Raw genomic sequence first — 19,508 nt, forward strand, 5'->3', positions numbered from 1 at the left:
CACGGCAAGATAGGCAGAGAAGACAACACTGGAAAGAAGGGTAAAAATATATGAAGGGTGTGCCATGCAGAATAAACCCCCACACATTAGCTACTCTCGCATTTGAATGAAAACTAGACAAGAAAAACCAGTGGACTCTGTGAACAGTTTTATCGGTATGAAGCACCTTCAGGAGCTGGATTTCTCACTTCTGTAAAGAAACAGGCAGAAACAGGGAAGGTGGAATTTGATTACCTGGTTTTTCAAGCACAGGCCTACTGCCAGTGCAGACTGGCCAGGCTCCACTCAATCCAGCTGACAGTAGCTCTGTCTGGCTAGGGAACATCTGAGGAACACCGGCTGCAGCCAGGCTCTGCAGCCTCCCAGGCGCTCAGCCTACCCAACAACTTGTGCCCTGCCTGCAAAGCTCACTCTGCCACCATCCATATAAACAGTGAGGGACGAGTTGAATCCCTGCTCCAGCGCTCCATGGAATGGCTGTCCTTGACCACAATTAAGCGACCCTAGCTGTGTCTGTTGCTACCAATGGTTTTTTCCTCTCCTTCCCACACAAACATTTCTTTGCCACATATTTGAGTTTTGTGACAGAAGGAAAAATGCCAGCTGTGCTTTCAAGAATCTGAATAAAAACTGTCAATACTTATCTAAATGAGCACCAGTGCTAGCTGCAATTTGTGTTTATGTTTAATGGTTGAATTCCAAAGTTTATTACAGACAGCAAGACTTGTGTCACTGATTTGCAAAGAGCTACGATTCTGCTATTAAGAAATTTTTGCTTCATCAGGTCTACAGGAAAAAGTAATAATCCAATAATGAAATCAAGACTATATAAGTTCTTTCAAATTCCCTGTACCTATAGGTTCTGTACTGTCCTCTTGGACTTTCAGCAAATAAAAGCTTATACAAAGAGAATAAAGGAGGCAGTGGACATGGGCCTACCTTCAAGGTCATTTTGGTGCAAAACAGCAACAAAAATACAGGCAGAGCCAAGAGGAAAATCAAGTTTCCACTTCGAGAAGATCATTTCTTAAGAAGCTTTATAATATTTAATCTCATGCGAGAATCAAGAAGGGGGCTAGATCTCACAGAAAGGAATTACATTATTCTTGCAACACAACTTTTAAATCTGAAACTTTAATCTAAAAGAATTGGTTAGGGAATATCTCTCAAAGAGTTGTTACTGTATCAAATGACAGTTCAAAAAAATTATCAAAAGCTAACAATTTAAAGATGAGAAAACATAAGGAATTGGTTGCTAAAGGCTGAAATCTACTCAGCCTACACAAAGCAGCAGTGGGATCCTCATAGCCTTGCCTGGTAGGAAAATCCCAGAAAGAACAAGACAAGACAAATCAGTCCATCAACTCACATTTGCTGCCACTTTACACTGCCTGCAAACTTAAACCACTCCTGGAAAGGGCAGTGGATGAAAATGACTGCCATGAAAGCTGCCTACCTTCCAATGACTCTGTAAGCTCACATGGCCCTTACAGCAGAGTGATTTTCCAGGGATATTAAAAAACAAAAACAACAAAACAAACAAACACCCCAAAACCCAAGCCACAAAATACCAAAAAAACCCCTAAACAAACAAGGTTTTCAGGTCAAACCAAAGCATCTAAATTATGTGCATCTATACTTATTTGCAATTATGATACTGAATGGTGTTTTATAGTCTTACACTTCTGTGCTTCCTAATTTTCAGACTGTTATTTTAAAATAAGTCTTCCACTTTTCCCGTAAAATTGTTATGTATACATAATTTCTAGACCAAAAAATATGCACAAAAAAAAGTTACACTTCAGGGCAAAAGTAGTTCCCCCCCCTTCTAAAAAACAGAATGATTGAAAAATTATTAAAAATCCTTAAATAGCATAAGTAACTAAAAAACAATGAATACAGATATGCCTGACCTTTTTTGCTCCGACTCACAAGCAAATGAAGCACTCACCTCAAATCTCAAAAGCCAGAGTTGTACCCATATCCTAGTGCTTAAAGGCCCCCTACACAACTTCTGAGATATCACATAAGTACCTAAAAGCACAAATACATGGGAAATTTGACTGATATGCTCCCAAGGTTTATGCCAACTAACAGATCAAAACTCCAGCATGCTGACCTAACCAATTTTGTCTTGCAAAACTTTTCCAACATGCTATTCCTCATTTTGGTCAGGAAGAGATGTCTGCAGGACAGAAAAAAAGTAGGTGAAGGCAGCAAACCCCACCTGGAGATACTTTGTGAGACTGATGCAAATACCAACAACTGATCAACCCACACTGATAGCCCTGAATTTCTAGAGACGCATTTTTTTAAGCCCTCAGGGAATGGAGAAAATATTTACGACAAGTATTTTTTTTATCTTAATCTTCAGTTTACTTAGAATGCTTTCATGGGATTTTTCTGTTGCATACCTTTGTACTCTGACAAAAAAAGAAAGTCCGTGGCTTTTTGTTGATTTCTTGCATAATAAGTGAAGGGAAAAATAAAGCAGATTTTAAATTTAGGACTCTAATCAATGCCAAGCACAACATTTTCCCCAAAGAATGTCCAAGACGTTCCTTGCAGACCACCAGAAAAAATGAAATTTCTCACAGTTCTTTCTTGCTCTCTCCCAACCTCAAGTGACACCTCAATCTGCAAAATTTGCCTCTAGATGAGATCCATTAATTTTTACAGTACTCCTTTTACACTACAAATTTCTTTTAACATGATCAAGGCTCATTTCTATTTAATAAAAAGTTTAAAAATATATTTTTTATCATGAATTTAGGGAAACTTATCATTTCAACACAATGGTACCCACAACGTTAGCACTCCTGAGGACATGTAATGTGGTCTGTTTGAGGTGACGTAATAAGCAGATCATCTAAAATTTACTTTGTTCTATACAGCACTAAGGCTTTAACAGACAAACAGAAAACAAAAGCCCAGAGCTCCAGAATTACATCTGCTCTTCTATAGACTGTTGCCAGGGTGTACCAAGTCCTGTAGCCCAACAGGGAGTGAGCTGCTGCAGCTCCATGTTGCCAGGTCCAGTCAATAATAAAGCTGAGCAGGTATCCCTAGCCCTTTACCCTGCTGGCTGGTGTGACTTGGTGTTTGCTGGCAATTCCACATTGACACACAGACCCAACACAAAATGGACACAGTCCAGACTCTCCAGCCACAGGCACCCAGGATGCAGCAGGCCCCTGTAACTCGTGGTGCTCTCCCCAGTGGCTGGCACTTATGCACACAGCAGAGAACACAACTGTTTTCCCCTCACCCAAAAGACACAGAGCTTAATAAAAAGACAGATGTGATACATCACTACAGGACACATACTGATGAGGTACAGGGCATGGAGAGACAAACAGACTGACCTGAGATCTGTTTACAGGCAGTTGGCCTCCTTTAGCATCTTTCACCTCTCCCCATCACCCCCTTACTTCTTTCCTAAACCACCTTGATTGCCCCACATCCTTGGCTCTTCCTTTACTCAGCCCAAAGTAAGTCTTGTGCAATCCCAAAATGTTCTTTTCCCATATTGCATGATGAGTTCCATCCCTGCAGACCTCAATCCCATAAGCTCTGGTGGCTTCATGGGACAACCCTGGTAGGGGCTCATTTCTCTGGGTTTGTTATTGCTGTTGCCCCACCTTGTTCCCCTGTGTTCCTTTGTGCATGGACATGAGGCTTCTCACATAATCTAACAAGTTACATAAGAGTGTGGACAGTTAATAAGTACTCTGTGGCCCTAAAGGCACAAGGGGTATATAGGTTCACTGTAACCAAGATTTCCAACTCAGGAAAAGTGCAGGAATTTAAGCTAAGTATACCATTCTTCCCAATTTTGCAACGAAGAGTGTAAGATCCACCTATCTAGGCTTGTAGACTAACAGCCAGATCTATAAAAACCCAAACTCCTGTCAAATTATGTCACTCCTGCAATTAAAGCACATTACCTCTAAGACTAAACTCACCATCCTGAATAAGGCACCAAAGAGTTCTTCTTCACTAAGCGGGATGCACAGCCATCCAGATCAGTGGTGCCAGGCTTGAGTAAACCAATTTAAAAAAAACAACCAAAACAAGCCAACAAAACAAAACAAAACAAACAAAAAAAACCAGCAGACACTGACACAATAAAAAGGAGTTTTCCTACTGAATTCGGACACCTGATTGTTGCTTGAAGCAAGTAAATAAAAGAGGAAGGCCTGCAATTGTATTCTCCTTCCATTTTGAGCACCCTAATGATGCAACTACAGCATCAACTTTTTTTCCTTCCCATTTTCCTTCCGCACTCATTAAACTTGCCTTCTTAGCTGTGCAGTAGCTCAGTTTCAAACCGAAGTCTGGAGAGATTTTGTATGCTCCTTCTCCTCTCCTGCATAACTTATCACAGCAACTTGACAATACAGAACTCCATTCAGAAGTTGGAGACGTGGGTTCAAATCACCTGCAAACTAATCCAATTAATATAAATCTGCCACTTCCTGGGACAGTGTTTTAACAATATGATTTATAAGTAAGCCATATAACATGTTTCAGCAAAAAAATGTGGTTTCTGACCATAATGTCATGATTTGTGTGTTAGTCATAGCCTAAGAATACTCACTAAACCAGATTCTCGAAGCAAGGCAGGTCTGAAACCCAAGTAAATGACAGGCATGTGAAATATCTGTATTCAGCTCTGCCCAATGGAGCACCTTCCCGAGGCCATTCAATTCCCTGATCATCAGCACTTACCCAAAACCCCAGGAAGAAACAACAGAGTAGGTTACTTCAGCACACCAGCTTACAAAAAAATTGATGTGAGATGCAGCTGAGGAAATATTTAGTCTACAACTATAGCCTTAAAAGTAACCATTACCACACATTTACAGTAGCAGGATTTTGTTTTAATTATAGAAGAAGTCACCTGATGATGGCAAAATCAAGTTTATGAAATATAGACAACAGTGTTCAAAATCATTAACTGATTTTATTTTCTGCTTTGTAGATGTGTATCATTTAACTCCAGTGTAATAAAGAATGCATTCCAGCAGAGCAAAGCTGCTACATTGAGCCTCTAAGACGGTTATTTGCTTCTGAGGTTGTAAAATAACTCTTCTGTATCTGAAAATTAGTGATACACACTTCATGAAGAGTTACTCCTGAAAATACAAGCCCAGCTTTCCAGTATGATGGAGAAACAAAACACCTACAATTAAAATACCAACTAAATTTTATAGCTTTATAGATATTAATCTTTAGGCTGAAAGAACCAATCATTAACTTTCAAATTTGTTCAGTGCAATGACTTTAGTATTGTGTATTTCTTAGACTGGACTGGAAGAACTTTCTGACAGATGCTTGCAGCCACGGTATGCACCAAGTTCTTCACCTGCTGCCAGGACAGAAGCAGAATTGAACAGAAAAATCAAGAAATGCTTTGAGTTCTACCACAGCACTCTCCATGGGCTTGTCAAGATACCTTTTCCCCAAAGATCTCCAATGCTCTTGACAACGGCTTGAGAAACCTTTCCAGTCTCATTTCAACCTGTATTTTCACATCATCACAGTGCTTAGAAGTTGGGAGTTTCAGTTATTTACTTTCTACAAAAGCAACATGGCTATTCTAATCTGCATCGCATTCTTCACATTGTTTTAGGATCAGTTATCTTGAATTCTGGATTTGTAAAGCAGTTCTCCACCAGGGGGGTTGAAACTCACAGCTTGCTCAGGAGGATCTGTGCTCCCATGCTGAGAAAAAAAAACCCTATCAACTTAATCTGGTAGAAAGAATGGTCTCCTGACCCGATCTTTCCACTAGAAAAATATAATTATGCATCTAAATATCCCCAGGAGGGTAGGCTTAGAAGCAATCAAATACATTGGTAGCTTCAATCACTGATACAAGAAATATGCATTTTATCCAGATGTCTATAGCAATGTGAGCTGCTATATAAAAGCTGGAATATCAGCTGTTTGCAAAAGCCAAAGACTGTTGCATATGAGACTACTGCAAAGTTCTATGAAAAAAAAAGGTATGGACTCTTGTCTCCTATATTTGACCAGCAACAGGAAAATTCCTACCTTTTTAAACTGCATGCTAACATACATATTCAAATGGGAGTTAAGATTGAATTAAGGTTATTTGGTGTGTGCAAGACGGTACCTTACCAAAAACTTGAAAAGCAAATTTTGCATCACTTTGTCTGAATTTTCATTTGTTTCTAAGACTGAATTTTCATAACCAAGATGAAGTGTATTTATTTAGAAGCTGAAACATATGGACTCTAAAATTCACTTGGGCTTGATTTTGTCCTCCTTACCTAGATGTTTTGTATACATAACTATATTAATAAACATTCTCTTTTACTGCAGCCCGTAAATATCCAGATGCTAATCTTCCACACTACATCCATCTCAAACACCACACTTCACCATAAAGAAAATCAAGTCATCCATCTGCACAACATATGCCTTCCAACCATTTTCCATTCACGTTTTTTTATTTTTTTTTCTATTAGAGACCTAATGCGGCTGGGACTTGATGTGCAAGGAGTGGGGATCTCCAGAAATTCTGCTGAGGACCTCAGCAGGAGCTGAATCACGCCAAAGGCGAGAGCGCCTGGTGCCTACCAGAGCTTCCCATCACAACCCGGCACGCCGCAGAGTCAGCTACTGTTAACCCAGCAACAGAGGGAACCGATGTGCCGGTAACTTCGGTCTCATCAGGAAAACCCAAGCTACAACAGCACTTCGAACAAAGAAGGTGCGGTGTGATGAAGTTATTCACAGAGGAAGAGCTCGCCGCGGAGCGTTCCGGTGTCCCGGCCAGCCCACGTGCAAGGCGGGAAAAAAAAAAAAAAAGAAAAAAAAAAAGAAGAGAACTTTCGTAAGTTATCTCCACTACGTCTTCATGCTACCTCTGTTTCGTGCCCGGAAAGTGGTTTAGATCCCTTCTTGCTCCTTATAACAGAGCTTAATCTAGTTTACATTAACGACAGCGTGCGGCATCTCTCGGGGCTGCCGAGTCCCCTTCCTTTCCCGGAGTGGAACCCCCGGGATTTGCGGCCCCTGCCCGGCCCCGACCCCGGCTCCGTCTCCGTCTCCCGCCGGGGCAGAGGCTGTGCTAGGGGCTCCCCCGGGCCGCCGCAGCCCTCCCCCATGGCCCAGGAGGGTCGCCCCCTTCCCCCTGGTTTCTGCCGCTCCACAGCGTCTCCCGGCTCCCACAAAGGGAGTGGGCGGCTCTGGAGACTGCCGGGCGGAGTGGCCCCCGCCGCCGAGAGAGGAGAAAGGGCTCCAGGAAAGTGGGGGAGGGCAGCTGCAAAACGTGGAGATAGGGGAGAAAAGGGATAAAGGAGATAGGGGAGGCCGTCGGGAAGAGTGCAGCAGCGAGGCGGGCGGGCGGCACTGCCGGACCCCAGCCCGCCTCCCACCGCGGGGCTCTCCTGGCAGCCCAACACGGCCCCCGCACCGGCTCTGCCCCGGGGGGCGGAGGACGCTCCGTCGGGGCTGCCCCAGGACGTGGCGGTCAGCTGCAGACAAACCCCGCAGGCACTGCACTGCACTGCGCGGCACGCAGCGCACACTCCCGCACCCCCGCGCTCTGAGCTCACCTCGGGGCTGGCCCTGCCCCGGCACCCACAGCAGCGAGGCCGCCGCCAGCAGTACCCGCAGCGGGAGGAGCAGCCGCTGCCCGGTGCTGCCCATCACTGCCGCCGGAGAGACCCTGCCCGCCCGACCGAGCCCGCCCGCCTTATATCCTCCCCCACCGCCCGCGGCCCGCCCCTCCCCGCACCACCGGGGGCTCTCTCACACACACCCCCTTCCCACACACACAGCCCACCTCCTCACACGCTCACACACTCGCACGCTCAGGGTACCCCGCGCCGCGCACCGCAAGTGTGTCCGTCCCTGCAAAACCGGCCCCGAAGCACTCGGCAGCCCCCGCCGCGCGTTGCGAGAGATGCGTGGGGCGCGACGAGCCCCAGTCCCACGAGTAAAAAGTTCTGGAAAGCTGTAGTTACTGAACTGGAACTTCTCGCAAGGAGAGGGAGAAGGGAAAGGTGAGTATGCAAAATAACAAGGTAAAAGCGTGGGGAGTGAGAAAGCATTGCTAAGCTATTTCAGTGTACAAATTTCGCGTACGGCTGATATTTTCACGTGTTAACAAAAATAAAATAAAATAAAGAAAGTAAAAAATTCTCTGTTGCGGCTTTCCTTGTAAAATTTTCATCCCCTTTGAAACTTCCCTCCCGTGCTGATATTTTTCAAGACCCTGTTCCACATAAACACAGTAAATCAGCCATGTTTGTGAATGAAATGAGTTCTCAGTTGCTAAACTACGAGGTTGATTAGTTCTTGTCTGGTAAGAATTCTTTGCAGCTTTTTAATGATCAGCTACCTCATGAAACTAGCATAAAACATAGCAAAAAGTTTGTAGAGATTCTTCAAGATGGACACATTTATTCAATATTTCAGAAAAGTTCATCCCCCCTAGGCTTTATTGCTTTAAGGTTTGTCAGGTGGCAGAACTCCTATCTACAATACTCCTTAATGATTTTTTGAGTAAGTTTGCAGCAATGAACATTTTCCTGAGAAAAGAACTGTATGCCAAAATTGGTTGAAGTGGCGGAATTTTAGTCAAAAGATATATCCCTCAAATGCGAATCCCCTCTTACAATGTACGCTGCTTATTTTTTAGGAAAACATTATGTTCCTCTGTAGTGTATTGCATTAGAAACAGCATTTCAAAATACAATCATATCTATGAGTTGCGTGAGCAGAGTTAGGCTACAAGTGCATTCTTCAAATTGTGGGCAGCTGTTTGCAGAATTAGGACTTCAGCTTGTTTGGCTAGAGTTTTTTAATTGATCAGGGTAAAGAAAGTCAGGAACATAATAGTTAATTTACATTTGTTATATAAAATAAAGTTATTTCTTACCATATAATTCAGTTATGAGCTATACTTAAGAAGCCATAGCAAAGTTTATACTCAAAACAGACAAACAGAAAAAAATCTATGGGTCAAGGAGATATAAAATGAAAAATTTTTACCATAAAACCTTATCAAAGGCCTTCAAATAAATAACAGTCTACATCTGTCCCTTCCAACAGATCCATTCTTTGCTCACACCAGGAACTTCTTAAATTTCAGGACAGGCAAGGAGGAGGAAAGCAAAACATCTGTGGAGAGAAAAGTCAACAAATTTCAAGAGCCAAAGTGTCGCTTGTTCTAAAATCATAGAGGTCAGGTTAAGGAGTCCTCTGTGCAGGATCATAAATACCAGTTGGGAGCCAAGTACAAAGGAAAGAGAAAGAGGGAGCATCTGTGCAACATAAAATCCTGCCAGTTTAAGCTTTTTAATCAGTTTAACCATTTCTTCAAATAACAGCAAGCTCAGGAGTACTATCTTGTACCCATGCATTGATAGGTGCATTTTATTAATGCATAGGCATTTTATTATTACATGCATTTATCCTCATCACACTATTCCACAAGAGTTAGAGAATGTGTATTGAGATCCATCTCTGGACTTTGTCATCTGACTTGATTATATTGTCTAATGAAACATCTCTATAAGTCTGTAAATGCAAAATATATGTACACTAAATTAGTCTGCAGGAGTATATCAGCACTGTTCGGTGTTCATTATAATCATTCCCTGAGAAAACAGACTCTTCTCACTATTAATGTAATTCCTTCTTAACATCGTTTTCTAATGAGCTTTGAATGGTCATGATTATAGAGGACAATTTCAGCTTCATAAGCAAGTGTAACTTCACATTTACGCTGAGCAAGTTCATCAGGTATTATAAGTTGAAGATTAGAAATTTCTTAGTCTTTGGCAAACTAACCAAATGAGAAAATGGAATGCTGTGGTACAGGTAAGACCACAAATGACTGAAGAAATGTGCACAAGAATGAAATAATTTTAAAGAACTGCACTTTCGTGCATGCTTATACATTTCCCGAAAACCATCTAAATAATCTGAAACTCTGAGTGCTACTATGTCATATATGCATAACATAGGTAGTAGAACTACAAATAGTACAGGAGACATCTGCCCATGGAGCTGCTGCTTCAACTTCACTTGAAAGAAAGACGGAGATTGCACAAACTTCAGGAACGTTAATTTCTGAATGTCTCACAATTACTGGTCTTGCTAATTGTACTACAAAACAAAACAAGAAAATAAACTTGAAATGTAATACAAAATCTGTAAATACACAGAAAATACTCAGAGATGTGGTTGTAGGAAGCTTAAAGTCTTGTTTTCTCTCTCACTGTTTTCATGAATTAGAATTGCCTGACAAAGTGTTTCAGTTGCAAAGGAATAGAAAATCCTGATATTTAGGATGATGTAGGACAAAGTGAATATGTTAATTCAACTGTCTGTGGATAAGAACCTATGGATAAAAACATTGCCGTTGGCAAAAACAGAGGTTTGGGAGAGTTCAAACCAGAGAAAACCCAAATACAGAATCTGAATGGAACCACTCTGCTATCCTGCACCTAAGTAAACTCCAAGTGAACACCAAATATGTTTTTTCAGCTTTTGTCTGTGTTGCTGTGCTTAAGGCAGAGCTTTTGTGTTAATGGCAGGTTCCCTTCAGGCCCCTCAGGAGCATGAGGTCACCTACTGACCCCAGAGGGCAGCGGGGGCACTCATAGCTGTCAGCAGTGCTGTGCTTTTCCTCATCCATAGCATTTAATAACTTGCATATCCCAGCACCCAACTTTACCATCCATCCCACTCCCAATGATCCTTTCTCCTCAATGCATATAGGGGCATTTCTACACTGTGAACACCACTGATGCAATAGCTGTTGGAATTGGGGTAGGGAATTTAGAATAGTTTCCAGAAGGAGGTATACTGTTATAACCAGTTGATAAACCCACCCAGAACTACATCCAATGGCTAAATAAGGCTTTTATCTGTAGCTGTACTGTACAACAAAGGGTTTCTAATTTTTAGCTCAGTTTTTTGGGGGCTTTTTGGACACATTTGTTATCCATTCTGCTCTCGGCTTCATTATCTCATAAGCACCATCTCTATGTTCTGAAGAAGCATTCTGGAAATAGTTATCACTCGTAATCAGAGGAAAAAACAATACAGTAAACTGTCTGCCATTAATATAAACATTCAGTCACTACTAAAAGCTGGTTTAGATAACTCTTCATCTGTTGTCCAGAACCCTTCAAACATTTTTCTGCCTCTTTCGGAGAAGTACATCCAGAGGTTAATAAATCTGAGCTGTGACAGACTAAAGAGAGGAGTAAATTCAAAGCAAAAGGCCCTTCACAGCACACCCTGCCCACAACTTCCTCTCAACAGAGACACCACCTCTGCAGCCTGACAGGTTGGAAGTGCAAACCAAGGAAAGAGATGTAGGCTGGGGCATCTCCCAGGCCCTTCCTGGTATTCCTCAGCTGGTAGCCTGACATTCTGCTTCAGCAGCAAAAGTCTCTGCCTCTTTCTATTCCTGAAAGTGACTTGGAGCTGTAACTTGAAATCTATGTTACAATAATTTGTCTCTGAGATGACAAAGGCTTCCTTGAGGATTCAAGAAAAACTGCTGTTTCACAGGAATCTGAGAAACAGCTGCCCCAGGAGCCTGCATAAAGCTGTCATGGGATGGTGGAAAAGGCACAAGCAGATTGAGTGCCTCCTGCCTGGCCAGAAAAAAGGCACCATGTCAGCTGCCCCCAACCACAAGCTCCGTCAGGAGTTTGCTTCATGGTACAAGCTTCACTGACCTCAGGAGTTGCCTGGACTAAAGTGCTCACCTGAGAGGAGGGCTGGCTTTGGAGAGAAGCAGGAACTTCAGGACAGTCTGGATGCCAAAAAGGGGAAGCAGAAGAAAGAAAAAAGGAAACTGTGTAAATCCATACCAGGCACTGCAGGCAGAGGTTCCAGCCACCTCCTGCCAGTCTGCTGGGAAGAAGATACCAAGGGCTTCAGCAGAGATCAAAAGCCCTGCCAAGGAGGAGATGTGGGTAGGAGTTAGGAGAACACAGAAGCATCATCACTGGCTGTTTGTGCATGGGGAATGTGTAGGGTCCTTCCACCATCTAAATAAGAGAAGCACAACAGCAAATAGCATAATAAAAGTGCTTTAATAATAGGATACTAATAAGAGAGGAATACAGACAGTAATTCCTAGATCTCTTCATCTTGGGAGCCCTGCTTCGATGCAACATCAGATAGACATAATGAAAGCTGTGTGTTGCCTCAGACTCTCTGTTTTGAAATTAAATACAGAACTATTTCATTATATTGTGGTAAATGTATCACATGCCTATGTTGTGCCTAGACACATGACTATAGAGACTCTGCTTTTGATACTGGTCTCTTCACGGCTACCAAAGCAGGAGAATGCAGGTAGCAAGAGATGCAGGTGTCAGTATACCTGCAAAGGGTGATATGATTTGGTAATAGGTTAATAGAGCCACGCTGATTCCACATTGCAAAATAAGTGATGATGTTTTTCTGTTGATTGGCTTCCGCTGTTTTCCTGATAGAACAGACGCATTGGCATCAACGATGCTGAAGGCAAGCCTCAGCATGTTTTCTGTGAACAGGTCACAGGCTGGAAATTGTGGTTATTGTCCAACAGGAATGATTGGATGGTATACTGTATTATGGCAAATACAATCCTCCCCAAAAGATCACAGTGGATTCACATTAATTTTTCTTTTGTTGAAAAAATGGAACCCACAGGCAATAGGGAATACAATACTGTCACTACTGGTAATCAGCAACAACCCTTCCATAATGCTCTTCCCAGTATGGGCAGGGGACTTTTCCTTATGTTTTGATTAAACTTGACCTTTGATTAAACAAAATCTTGAAGGCTCCAGTAGCATATGTAGGCTAGGGAATGGCCACAGTTAAGTTCATGGGAGACATCTATAACATGAAGAATAAATGTTAACGGCGTGAAAAATCTTACTGATCATCTCCATACGTACCTTTTTGGAAGGACTTGTGGAACTTAAAGGATCCAAGCCCATCACCTCCAAATTTGTGTTAGGAAGTAGTGAGAATATAACTTGGCCTTTACAGAGATGTGCAAGCTGAATGATATTTAATTTATGCTCCTAACATCCCAGTAGAGAATTTATAAAGTAATTTACCTCATACTTTCAAACCACAGTTAATTTGTGAGAGCAGTTGGTGTTTGTGGCTAATTTTTGCTTCCTTATTATTTTGTAAAAATTATTACGTAGGAGTTAATCAGTTAATCATACCCTCTGATCTTTTCTTCAGTGAATTTGCATTTCTTTTCAAGTGTAGTGGGGTATGCAGCTGGGAAAAGATCTGTAGGACACCAGTGTTGTTCTGGTAGTTGAGCTTTTAACAGCAAGTGCTCACATTTTCCTGCTCAGAGAATATACCTCCCTATGTAAAAAAATTTGTGTTAGAAGATCTGATGTGAGTTTAGCAAGGATTCATCACCTTTTTTTGTAGATTATACGGAGATAATTCCAGAAACAAAACTTAAAGAAGGGCAAGAGCTTAAATATGTGACCTTAGTCCAACTTACGGAACAATGAACATCTCCAGTTGTCTTCTGTAGCTTTTAATTCTGTAGAATTAAGTAATTTATTTATACACTTAAACATGAATTTGATGTCAGCTTATAACTTCTTTAATAGAAAATTCCCATAGAATCTAATTCAAGAGGCAATTTAACTTTATTAATGTGGGAGGAAATATGAGCATAATGTGAGCTATTTTTTAATCTTAACTGCCATTCCTGCTATTGCAAGAAAGTGCCTAACACCTATCTGGAAAGCCATTATTAGCAAACTGAATAATTTATCACTTCCAATTTGCAAGAAATTAGCCCTGCCTAAGACTGAAACCAGAAGCCGTTTAAAAAACAATAATTCAAAAACTTATGTCAGGTTCCTAATTTGAGGAACAGTAGGAAGGGTCCTAATCTGCGGTTCAGGGAGCATTATTTTAAAACCTCCACCAGCTTTTCCTCTCTATAAAAGCAGGTGGATGTACCTTCCTTACGGTGGATGTGCTGTCTTACGGGCATCGTTACATGTATTTCGACTGAATTTTCACAAATGGATAAAAATGGGAAACTCCAGTATGGAAATCTCTGTCCTTCACCTTTTTAATGCTATTTAGAGAGATACTCTGCTATTCAATTGCCATTAATATATAGAATGAACTCTGTAGTATTTGAAGGGTATGATCTTTTAATTAAGTACACTTACATTTAATTAACTGCAGGTAGTTACGGAATCAGTCTTTAAGTTGTGCGGAAAGAATAGCCTGACTTGTAAAATAGGGGAAATCAGATGCCTTATTAATTTATAAATAAATAAATATAGCAAAAGGACAGAGTTTATGGGACAATCTTATGTTAATTACTGTCAGATGAAATTGCACTGAATGGAATTTATTTATGATTCCCTTTCTACTTACGTGGCTATCCACAGTGCAAAGTCTGTGTTAAATGCTTAGCAAGGCTGACAGTAGTGTTTGCTGCCTCTTTTGTGCTGTGTAAACAAACACTCATCAGTGAAGAAGCAGTCTAACATTTTTTAATATCTAGCAAGGTATCAGCTCCACTTTAAAAAGAACTGCTATTAAAATTGATGAGATACTGGAAATGTTTAGAATCTGAATTGCATAACAAAAAGAGACAACTAGGTCTACATAAAAATTATACACATGATGGATGGATCGTCAGGCTGTATTTACTAAGGTGACGTTTCTGTGTAAACTCCATTGCTAATTAGAGGTTTGTTTTGGAGAAGAAGACACAAAGCCAATCAGTTTGATGAGTAGAGAGCTTAGGAGCTGAGCTCTCTAGCTGTCTTTGACTTCAATTAAGAAATTCCTGTGTTTAAACAAATGAAAACATTAGCAAACTTTAGTCAATGATTATCAGCAGCAACACTGCAGTGCTGGATTTACTGCTTCTGGATTCCTCCCTGCACATTTCTGGTGGTCTGCAGGGAGCAGGCAGAGGTGCTGTCCTATGAGAGGCAATTAAAATTTTTCCCTATCTGCAAAAACTTTCTTCTCTTTCCCCTTTTCCTTCCATTACCCTGCAGCCCAAGGTGACCCTACCACGGGCACTCCTAGGAATGTGCAAATCTCTGATGCGAGGCTCCATCAGCCTGAAGATAATGTTTGTATATCTCATCGTCCATTAATCCATCATTTTCTCTCTTTTTTTTTTTTTCAGCTTTTCTCATTTCTAAAAGCAAGGAAAAAAACCCTGACTGGTATCTCATGCACAGTACAACCAAGAAAGATTTTCTTTTTTTTTTTTTTTTTCCTTTCCTTAGCCTCTTTTGCAACTGCTATAAAGGAACAGGAAAAATAGCTACTGTTGCTGTAGGATTTTTGATAAAATATCAAGAACTACATAAGGTTGGAAGTTGTTCTGACAGAGAAGCCAACTATAAAATAAACAAGTCAGCCATAGAGTTATACAGTGATTTTGAGGCAATAATGTATATTATAACATTTTCAAAGTACTTTACGAACTCTGTAAGCTGATGACGCGAGCAACATATAAAATTCAATAGTTAGCATGACAATGAAGCCACAAACAAAAGACCCTACAGGAAAAAAGCCCAATCTTTAAATCTTAAACCGGAGGACTAACATGTAGGTTAAGGACTTCCCAACGAGTTTAGGGTTTTTTGTTTTGGTTTGTTTTGGTTGGTTGTTTTTGTTGCTGGTTTGGTTATTTTTGTTTGGTTGGTTGTTGTTTTAGTTTTTTAAAATTTTGTTTTCCATAGAATCATTAAGGTTGGAAAAGACCTTTAGCATCAAAGACCTTTAGGATCAGTGAGTCCAACTATTAATGTAGCACCACTACCCTGTCCATCATTGAACCACGCCTCAAGTGCCATATCCACATGTTTTTTGAATACTTCCAGGGAGGATGACTCCACCACTTCCCTGGGCAGTCTGTTCCAATGCTTTACAATCCTTTCCATGGAAAATAAAATTCTGAATATCTAAATTAAAGCTTCCCTGGTACAACTCAAGGTACAACTTCTTGCTCTCTCACTTGTTACCCGGGAGAAGAGACTGACACCCACCTCCCTACAGCTCCATTTCAGTAGTTATAGAGAGCAATAAGGTCCCCTCTGAGCCCCCTTTTTTTCAGGCTAAACAACCCCAGCTCCCTCAGCTGTTTCTCATAAGCCTTCTTCCCTAGACCCTTCACCGTCTCTGTTGCCCTTCCTTCTCTGGACTCACTCCAGAGCCTCGATATCTTTCTTATAATGGGAGGCCCAGAACTAAACACATCTGTCTTTTACTTCATAGAGAAATAAGATGCCCTATTAATTCATAAATAGATAAATTCGGGCAAGAGGACAAAGTTTATGGGACAATCTTATTTGAAGCACAGAAGTTTTTGCATTAGTTCAATTTTCAGACACTGCTAAGTTATTTATGACAGGATAGTGCCTTGGTGCATTGTATTCTTACAGGATATTTAATTGTATTCTTAATCAAATTGTTAATACTGATACAAAAATTAATTTGTTTTAAAAGTAGAGAAGTACTTAAAACACATTAAAGAGTAAATACTTGTAATAAAACATAATTATTAAAACCAAGAAATACAAACTATTGTAATCAATTTAATGGAGTTTCACTTTTAAGACTTGAAAATATTACTGCATAGTGAAAGCTTCAGCAAACTTCATGTTTTCCCGATTTTATTCTGCAGTATTTAAGGCAGCCACAGGATGGCACTGTAAAACTGCAAGTGAAAACCTCTAACTCCTTTCCGGCTAACACACATTTCAGTACGCTGATTGAAATCAACGCAACCAGTAACCACAAAGCAGATCCCACCAACTTCCTCTTTAATGGCATATTTTTTTTTTTAATTTTCCACACCTTTCCCAAAGCAAATCAGCACCCTCAGGCTCAGGGTCACACAGACCCTGCTGCTGGCCGCTGCAGGCAGGGACTTGATGCTGGCAGTACCCAGCGGGAGGCTGGCCAGCTCTGGATGCTTCAGGCAGACAAAACAGCCACTCTGATGGAAAAAAATATGAGACAGGCTGTCTGTAGGGAGTTTAACATTAAACTCCTGAGCAGTTTAACATTAGCTTATTTCATAAAGCATGAGTTTCAAGCATTTATTTTTCACAGGCCTGATGTAACTTATTAGCTGCGTGAGTGTCCTCATCATGCATTTAGTGCTCAAAGATTGGCAGTATCAGACTTATTTCACACTGTTCCCCTGACAGTATTTCTGCAACAGGCAGAGTCCAGAGGAGGTTGCAAAAGCGTGGGTAGGAAAGGGGTGGGGGTGATTATGTGCAAGGTTTGAAAATTATCACGAGTACAAGTGGTACTTCTTGGCTGTAGCGTTTCAGTACATTTAAAGACATAATATCTACCTTTTGCTTCATCTAAATGCCACGTTACCCTCATGTCTTTGAAAAACAACTTTCATGGAGCCATTTATTCCTTAAAAATTTCTGATATGAGGCTTCTCCTGGTACCATACTGAACTAACCTATTTGCATTTGACAAGTAGGATGCCTTCAAAGTTCACAAGTTTAATTGCTTTGCCAAGGTAACGGGTTTAACTTCAATATATTTTGTGTAACATTGTGTAATACTGACAAAATTCCACATCCCATCCTGAAGCAAATCTCTCATTAGAATCAGTTCAAACTTTAGCACAGAAAAAAAAAGTGAATAACTGAGCCTGGAATTTGGAATTACCACGTGCCAGACTTTGCAGCAGCGACTGCAATGAAGCCAGCAAAATCCAAAGAATTTGCTTGAGATCAAATCTTTTGCTATCACTAAATAATTAATAAGTAATTGTTACTAAAAAGAAAGACTGTCTAGGGAAGCTAATAGCTGTTCAGTTTAAATTCAAATGTCTTCTTTTTCTCTAATACATATTTTAAAACACCTGTCTTTAAAATAGAGTTCATTTTTGTGCCCATGTGAATTGGCTACGCATTGTGAAAAAGCCTTTCCAAGAATGTCTGAAACATATCAGCTATCATGACAATTTTCAATAAATCATTCCTGGCTGGGAGTCTCAGAGGAAGAGAAACTCAATGATGATTGAATTATCCTTTTATCTCTAAAAGTGATCTTTCTGAATCAGGACTGAGGCACCATGAGGAAATGGGTTTGAAGCACTAATATTTTTGCTATCATGATTCCCTGTCCTCTGAAGAGCCAATGTACCAAATTTCTACCTTATAGACGAGCTTTCACAGGGCAGAGTTGTAGAATGGCCAGTGACTCGATGAAGGGATTGGGCTCCAGGGTAGTGGTAGCCATACATCTCCTAAACTCCTCTTGCAGAAATGCTGGAGTTGCAGAAATGCCCCTCATTTAATAGCAAAGCCAGTGTGACAAGCATGCAGGGCACATAAACTGGGAGTTGCATGGCTAAACTAAGAGTGTGAAATAAAAGTTCAGGTCACGACAAGTACCCAATGGCTCTGCTCCAGCTACCAGGTTCCCAGCCATGTCTGTGCCATCAGGAGGAGCATGTCTGCCCAGGCTTTGCCTTCGTCACCTCCAGAGGCAGAGGACGAAAAGGCATCTGTAATCAAGACATGATTTAAAGGCAGGCCAGATGTTGCTTGTGGAGCCGTGTGTCCCTCTCTGGCCAGAGCACATCAGCTGAACACCTTCCATTCACAGAAAGATGAATGTTTTCTGAGTATGTTTCCAAAGGGCATCACCTGTTTTGCAAACAGCAAAGTAAGCACGTGCCATGGCTTTTTAGCTTTCCCCCCAAAAAAGGGGTGTGGCTGTGCTTCTCAGGCAGTCCCAATCCATCTGGAAATGCAAGTAATACAGTCAGAGCCAGAGAAGGGCAATGCCATAAGCCACCTAGGAATTTTAAAGACCACGATTTCAACATCTCTCTGAATACGGAATATTATGACAAAAAGCCAAAAAATTATAAGAGGTTTTAAGTCTTATTTTTTTTTTTGTAATCTGAATACTAGTGGAATTTAAGTGTTTCCTTAAAACACATCTTGTTGTTATATTTTAATGACATCATCAATTGAGGCAATCAATAAAAACAAGTCCTGAATTGTATATATATTTTGATATATCTAAGCACCTATTCTTATATAATTGATTAAGCATTTCAATGGCTGCTTTATACTCTACTAAGATGTTCAGTGGTTTAGAGAGAAGAAATCTCACACATGAACCTTGCAATGGCAAGACATACACAAAGCCTGGCTGCTGTACTCCAGTGTTACCTGCATGTTCCTTAAAAGTCTTTGAATTAAAACCCTAAATATTTATTCAGTGACTCTTTTTCCTAGTTTCTGTTAGGAACTAATGGCCTTTCATTTAATAAATTATATGATGCACACTTAATAACTTCAGCAATGTGTGCAAACCTCAGTTCAATGAAGATGTATAGACTCACACTTTTCTGTCTCACCTACTACAACAACTGAAAAAATTCAGTGGGTGTTGTACAGTTACTTCCTGCCAAAATGTCAACAGAGAGTTTAAATAAAAGGAAACTA

At 40.8% G+C, this 19,508-nt stretch overlaps 2 protein-coding genes across 3 annotated transcripts in view; one reads left to right on the top strand and one right to left on the bottom strand.

Annotated features, from left to right (window-relative positions):
• LAMA1 (laminin subunit alpha 1) overlaps positions 1–7,683 on the bottom strand; it is a 99,853-nt gene extending 92,170 nt beyond the window's left edge. For both annotated transcript variants that reach the window (XM_050306106.1, XM_050306117.1), the window contains exon 1: positions 7,590–7,683. In XM_050306106.1, the coding sequence (XP_050162063.1) occupies positions 7,590–7,683 (94 nt within the window). The remainder of the gene's footprint in view (positions 1–7,589) is intronic.
• The window catches only part of ARHGAP28 (Rho GTPase activating protein 28), a 723,491-nt gene that overhangs the window by 169,439 nt on the left and 534,544 nt on the right, over positions 1–19,508 (top strand). The window lies entirely within an intron of this gene.

Source organism: Myiozetetes cayanensis, unplaced genomic scaffold (assembly GCF_022539395.1).
Source record: "Myiozetetes cayanensis isolate MyiCay16 unplaced genomic scaffold, myiCay2020 scf1, whole genome shotgun sequence".
In the NCBI taxonomy this organism is placed as follows: domain Eukaryota; kingdom Metazoa; phylum Chordata; class Aves; order Passeriformes; family Tyrannidae; genus Myiozetetes; species Myiozetetes cayanensis.